Here is a 7,662-nt window from a genome sequence, read left to right as displayed (position 1 = left end):
TTGCTTTAATATTATCACCTCCATATCTCAAAACAATTATCAAGCATCAAACTTATCTTAGTATTCACCGCACTCAAAAGAAAGTTTCACAAATCTTGAATACCAAGTATATTAACATTAAGCACTTACCATGCTATTAACGACTCTCAAAATAATCTAAGTGAAGCATGAGAGATCAATAGTTTCTTTAAAACAAATCCACCACCATGCTCTAAAAGATCTAAGTGAAGCACTAGAGCAAAAATTATTACGCTCAAAAGATATAAGTGAAGCACTATGAGCAAAACTATCAAGCTCAAAAGATTTAAGTGAAGCACAAAGAGTATTCTAGCAAATTCTAAATCATGTATGACTCTCTCAAAAGGTGTGTACAGCAAGGATGATTGTGGCAAACTAACAAGCAAAGACACAAATAATAAAGACGCTCCAAGCAAAACACATATCATGTGGTGAATAAAAATATAGCTCCAAGTAAATTACCGATGGAAGTAGACGAAAGAGGGGATGCCTTCTGGGGCATCCCCAAGCTTTGAATTTTTGGTGTCCTTGGATTATCTTGGGGGTGCCATGGGCGTCCCCAAGCTTAGGCTGTTGTCACTCTTTGTTCCATAATCCATCAAAAGAATTCACCCAAAACTTGAAAACTTCACAACACAAAACTTAATAGAAATCTCGTGAGCTCCGTTAGTGAAAGAAAAAAAAATACTACTTCAAGGTACTGTAATGAACTCATTATTTATTTATAATGGTGTTAAACCTACTGTATTCCAACTTTCTTATGGTTTATAAACTAATTTATTAGCCATAGATGCATTGAAATAAGCAAACAACACACAAAAAACAGAATCTGTCAAAAACAGAATAGTCTGTAGCAATCTGTAACTAACGCAAACTTATGCAACTCTAAAAAATTCTACAAAAATAGGACGTACTGGACAATTTGTTTATTGATCGGCAGCAAAAAGAACCAATGCAAAATCACGTTCCTGTGATTTATTGAATTTTTTCTCGTGAGCACAAAGTTTCTGTTTTTCAGCAGAATCAAATCAACTGTCATCATAGCTTATCCTATAGGTTCTACTTGGCACAAACACTAATTGAAACATAAAACCACATCTAAACAGAAAGTAGAAACAAAATTTAACACTAAACAGGAACAAAAACAAAGAACACAAAATAAAATTGGGTTGCCTCCCAACAAGCGCTATCGTTTAACGCCCCTAGCTAGGCATAAAAGCGAAGATAGATCTAAGTTTTTCCATCTTTGGTAGGCAATCCATAGGTGGCTCTCATGATAGATTCATATGGTAGTTTTATTTTCTTTCCAGGGAAGTGTTCCATACCCTTTCTCAAGGGAAATTGGAATCTAATATTCCCTTCCTTCATATCAATAACCGCACCAATGGTTCTAAGAAAAGGTCTACCAAGAATAATAGGACATGAAGGATTGCAATCTATATCAAGAACGATAAAATCTACGGGCACATAATTCCTATTGGCAACAATAAGAACATCATTAATTTTTCCCGTAGGCTTTTTAATAGTGGAATCCGCAAGATGCAAGTTTAGAGAGCAATCTTCAAAGTCACGGAAATCTAGCAAATCACACAAAGTTTTGGGAATAGTGGAGACACTAGCACCCAAATCACACAAGGCATGAAACACATCATCTTTAATTTTAATTTTGATAGTAGGTTCCCACTCATCATAGAGTTTTCTAGGGATAGAAACTTTCAACTCAAGTTTTTCTTCATAAGATTGCATCAAGGCATCAACAATGTGTTCAGTAAAGGCCTTATTTTGACTATAAGCATGAGGAGAATCTAACACGGATTGCAACAAGGAAGTACAACCAATCAAAGAGCAATTTTCATAATTAAATTCCTTGAGATCCAAAATAGTGGGTTTAGCAACATCAAGATTTTTATTTCTTTCGATCCCACTTTCATCAATTTCATCATCAACATCTAGAAACTCAGAATTCTTAGGACGCCTTCTAGCTAAAGGAAGATCATATTCAGTTTTATCAAGATTCATATTGCAACACAAGGATTTAATAGGGGACACATCAATAACTTTTAGATCTTCATCTTGATTTTCATAGGAATCGGAAGAACACGCTTTAATAAAGGCATCTATGGAAGCACGCATCCTAGCGGTTCTTCCCTTGCATTCATCAATGGAAATTCTCATAGCTTTGAGAGACTCATTGATATCATGCTTAGGAGGAATAGATCTAAGCTTTAAAGAATCAATTTCAAGAGAAATTCTATCAATGTTCCTAGCCAAATCATCAACCTTAAGCAATTTTTCTTCAAGCAAAGCATTAACATTCTTGTGTGAATTCATAAACTCTTTAACACTACTCTCAAATTCAGAGGGCATCGTATTAAAATTCCCATAAGAGTTGTTGTAGGAATTTCCATAATTATTAGAAGGATTACTAGGATAAGGCCTAGGATTAAAATTCCCTCTATGCGCGTTATTTCCAAAACTATTCCTTCCAACAAAATTCACATCCATAGATTCATTATTATTCTCAATCAAAGTAGATAAAGGCATATCATTGGGATCAAGAGAAGTATTTTTAGTAGCAAACATCTTCATAAATCCATCCATCTTTTCACTCAAAACATTGATTTCTTCTATAGCATGCACTTTTTTACTAGAAGTTATTTCGGTATGCCATTGAGAATAATTAGCCATAATATTGTCAAGCAATTTTGTAGCATCTCCTAACGTAATTTCCATAAACGTGCCTCCCGCAGCCGAATCTAAAAGATTTCTAGAAGCAAAATTTAATCCGGCATAAAAATTTTGTATGATCATCCATAAATTCAAACCATGAGTAGGGAAATTGCGAAGCATCAATTTCATTCTTTCCCAAGATTGGGCAACATGCTCATGATCAAGTTGTTTAAAATTCATAATATTGTTCCTAAGAGTGATGATCTTAGCGGGAGGAAAATATTTAGAGATAAAAGCATCTTTGCACTTGTTCCAAGAATCAATACTATTTTTAGGCAAAGACGAAAACCAAATTTTAGCACGATCTCTAAGTGAAAACAGAAATAACTTCAATTTGACAATATTGTTATCCGTATCTTTCTTCTTTTGCATATCACACAAATCAACAAAATTGTTTAGATGAGTAGCGGCATCTTCACTAGGAAGGCCGGTGAATTGATCTTTCATAACAAGATTCAGCAAAGTGGTATTGATTTCACAATACTCATCATTATTAAGAGGAGCAATCGGAGTACTAAGGAAATCATTATTATTGGTATTCGAGAAATCACACAATTTGGTATTATCTTGTGCCATGGCAACAAGTAATCCAACACACAAGCAAAGGCAAACGAGAAAAAGGCAAAAGAGAAAGAGAGGAGGAGATTGGGAAAGAGAGGGCGAATAAAATGGCAAGGGTGAAGTGGGGGAGAGGAAAACGAGAGGCAAATAATGTAATGCGGGAGATAGGGATTGTGATGGGTACTTGGTATAGTTGACTTTTGCGCGAACTCCCCGGCAACGGCGCCAGAAATTATTCTTGCTACCTCTTGAGCACTGCGTTGGATTTCCCCGAAGAGGAGAGGATGATGCAGTAAAGTAGCTTAAGTATTTCCCTCAATTTTTGAGAACGAAGGTATCAATCCAGTAGGAGATCACGCACAAGTCCCTCGTACCTACACAAAACGATAGCTACTCGCAACCAACGCGATTAGGGGTTGTCAATCCCTTCACGGTCACTTACGAGGGTGAGATCTGATAGAGATGATAAATAATATTTTTGGTATTTTTTATATAGATATGCAAAGTAAAAAGTAAAAGGCAAAGTAAAAACAAAGCAAGTAAATAAAGTAATGGAGATTGATATGATAAGAATAGACCCGGGGGCCATAGGTTTCACTAGTAGATTCTCTCAAGAGCATAAGTATTCTACGGTGGGTGAACAAATTACTGTTGAGCAATTGATAGAAAAGCGAATAATTATGAGATTATCTAGGTATGATCATGTATATAGGCATCACGTCCAAGACAAGTAGATCGAAACGATTCTGCATCTACTACTATTACTCCACTCATCGACCGCTATCCAGCATGCATCTAGAGTATTAAGTAAAACAGAGTAACGCTTTAAGCAAGATGACATGATGTAGAGGGATAAATTCATGCAATATGATAAAAAAACCATCTTGTTATCCTCGATGGCAACAATACAATATGTGCCTTGCAACCCTTTCTGTCACTGGGTAAGGACACCGCAAGATTGAACCCAAAGCTAAACACTTCTCCTATTGCAAGAACTACCAATCTAGTTGGCCAAACCAAACGGATAATTCAAAGAGACTTGTAAAGATAACTCAATCATACATAAAAAAATTCAGAGAAGAATCAAATATTGTTCATAGATAAGCTGGATCATAAACCCACAATTCATCATTCTCAACAAACACACCGCAAAAAGAAGATTACATTGAATAGATCTCCACAAGAGAGGGGGAGAACAGTGTATTGAGATCCAAAAAGAGAGAAGAAGCCATCTAGCTAAAAATTATGGACCCGAAGGTCTGAAGTAAACTACTTACACTTCATCGGCGAGGCTATGGTGTTGATGTAGAAGCCCTCTGTGGTGGATGCCCTCTCTGGCGGAGCTCCGGAACATGCCCCAAGATGGGATCTCACTGATACAGAAGGTCGCGGCGGTGGAATTAGGTTTTTGGCTCCGTATCTAATCTGACGGGGGTACGTAGGTATATATAGGAGGAAGGAGTACGTCGGTGGAGCAACAAGGGGCCCACGAGGCAGGGGGACGCGCCCAGGAGGGTGTGCCCAGGGGGGGCGCACTCCACCCTCGTGACCGCCTCTGGCACTTCTTGGAGTAGGGTCCAAGTCTCCTGGATCACGTTCGGTGAGAAAATCACGTTCCCGAAGGTTTTATTCCGTTTGGACTCCGTTTGATATTTTGTTTCTTCGAAGTACTGAAATAGGCAAAAAACAACAATTCTGGGCTGGGCCTCCGGTTAATAGGTTAGTCCCAAAAATAATATAAAAGTGGAATATAAAGCCCAATATAGTCCAAAACAGTAGACAAAGTAGCATGGAGTAATCAAAAATTATAGATACGTTGGAGACGTATCACACCACCACGGAGTGCGGGAGAGGCATGCAATGCAAGATCAGGCGGGGGCGTGGAGCCCAACCGAGCTTGTGGGCGAGCACATGGAGAAACTTATTGTGGAGAGGACAAAACATCAACGTGGCGCGCCACATGTGCCTTGGAAGGTGGGACTAACTTCTCGAAAATTAGAGGGGACAAAATGTGACACGAGCTTTTTTAAATAAGGCAAAATGGATGTGTTTAAAATGGCGTAATTTCTGTCAAAAATGCCAAAAGAAAGGATAAAAATTGGAGTTTACTCTAAATAAAACTATCAAACCATTCGGATTAAAAAATGGTTTGGTATCATACACCAACTTAGGAAAAAAATCAAGATATATATACCAAGTTGCATGGCATATACTTGTTGGAAAAAGGGAAAGGACAACGAGCTTTACCCAAAAGGTGTGGCCATGAGAACACGCAGCCACTAGCTTTGGCGCAAAAAATCTGGACGAATGAGCTACAACAGAGAGTATTGTCCATTCGATCTAAGGAACCAAGGATTCGGAATTCACGGATTCAAACTTGGTTTTGCAGGCACCGATGGTGTGCAAATCCATGTTTAAAACGGTGCATTATAGTATTAGAGATAGAGATAAAGATAGAGATATGTGAAGGGGTTTTCAACAAAAGTCTTAAAAATCCTTTTTTTTGTTTTAAATTAAAGGCTCCCAGTAAACCTACATCCAAATCACCACACTCCTGACCAAAGGGCTTTGGGCATGTGCCTGAGGAATAACGTTCAATGCTTTCACTTTTGACACGAATATAAGAGTTTTTGCAAGTATCGCTACACATAGTATGTTCGGTCTCCTACTCAAAATAGCCTTTGACTATATTCATTGGAAGTACAGGGAACAATTCGCAATTTATGATGGTCCTACTACACTTTGATATCTTTTAGAATTTCGCTCTTAGCTAGCCACAAAGTCGCGGAACCTCAAAATAGTCGATACAGGATGAATTCAGCCAAACCATATTTCATAAGGAAATAACTTGGAACATAACCCTACAAAGAAGAACTTGGAACCACGATTGGATGGTCTCAGCCAATTTTAATATTTTTGAATAGGCATAACAGAAGTTTCTCATGACTTAATATCAACAATGAAACACATTCCAGATTTATTACTTCTTTTCACCGAGTTACATATGGCCCCTTGTCACTTGAAACACATGCTTATTGCTGGCCTCCGCTGGTGACGATGGGTGGTGGCGGTATTTTGTAAGCTACACATGTTAAAGGACAATGTCATAAAACAAATTGCAAAAATGTAAGACATAAAATGTGAAAGCGAACAATAAATATGTAATTTCACTTACTTCCGCAATGTTCAATACTCGCAAGCTTATGGCCGCACTCTCTTGCCACATGGACTAGTTTCTTAGGATCGATATCATGCTCGTCTGCCTCATCAAGATGTTTGCAGATACCATCGATGTCCTCCTTCGCCATGGCTTCACAACATTCAGTAAATGATTTCCCCGAACCTTTGTGGCCTTTACGAATTGCTGGCCTACAAACTGAGAATACCCTAGCCTTTATAGTTTCCCAGTCTTGCTCTGCAAAGGTTGATTCAAAACTATGCATCACTAAAATGACTACAATGCATATGAGGAGAAGCTTCCCTTCTTTAGAGGCCATCTTGGATAATGCCTTTTGTGAGTTCTGGAGGATTGCATATGGAATTGGTGAATGGCGATATATGTAGGTATGTGATGGCTGCAATGTTTGTTGTCTAGCAACACCTTAATAAATGTTCAAATCTCCATATATATGTCTAATGCGAGAGTAAATGTGTGGATTCTTCTATGCCCAATATCAAATTAATTGTTCGATATCTCTTTTCCTACAGTCATGATAAATGTTGAAACTCTATGCTTGGTTTAAGTATCTTTCATTAAATACAATGGGAGCCAATTAATTTTGATACAGATCACTCATATAAATGAAATATCTAACATAGCAATCTCATAGTAAATGTACAATATAACTTTGTAGATTCAAAAAATTAATGTATTCTTTGGATGTCTAGTACCACAATAAAATGCTTGATATCTCTACAAGCCCGATAAAAAGTCAAACCTCTTTCAATCGGGTGTGTAGTTTTAAATATATCCTCAACGCAATAGTAAATGCCAGAATCCTATTACACAAATGGTGTAATTGTTGCTTATTACATTCCACCTATCCTGCAGCTGATTGTAAAACGCAACCCTACTAAACTATCAAAAGCGAAGATGTGAACTCTTATTCTCTAGTTTGTGTATGTCATGTTGTTGTGTTCTATTTTGACCATAACTTTCAGGTTATGCTGGAATGATGCAAACTATATAACATTGATGTTGATGGAAAATAAATAATCCTACTCGGGGGTCTACTAGTCCTACATGGCTAGTTAACAAAATTCCAAACCTGTCAACATGGTCCAAGATGTTCAACAAAAGTCCAACTCAATGAATAAGGCGAAGACAGTTAGTAGAAGTCCAAGCAAATTATC

At 37.5% G+C, this 7,662-nt stretch overlaps 1 protein-coding gene across 1 annotated transcript; it reads right to left on the bottom strand.

Moving 5' to 3' along the window:
* Positions 1–6,184: 6,184 nt before the first annotated feature.
* LOC119312145 lies at positions 6,185–6,820 on the bottom strand. The gene is made up of 2 exons (XM_037587887.1): positions 6,485–6,820; positions 6,185–6,391 (listed from the first exon to the last, which is right to left on the bottom strand). The coding sequence occupies exons 1-2, from the start codon at positions 6,804–6,806 to the stop codon at positions 6,342–6,344; spliced, it is 372 nt and encodes a 123-aa protein (XP_037443784.1). The 5' UTR covers positions 6,807–6,820; the 3' UTR covers positions 6,185–6,341.
* Positions 6,821–7,662: the final 842 nt, after the last annotated feature.

This window comes from Triticum dicoccoides, chromosome 1B (genome assembly GCF_002162155.2).
Source record: "Triticum dicoccoides isolate Atlit2015 ecotype Zavitan chromosome 1B, WEW_v2.0, whole genome shotgun sequence".
Taxonomy (NCBI): Eukaryota; Viridiplantae; Streptophyta; class Magnoliopsida; order Poales; family Poaceae; genus Triticum; species Triticum dicoccoides.
The sequence above is the reverse complement of the archived record's forward strand: the minus strand, read 5'-3'. Positions and strand labels throughout refer to the sequence as shown.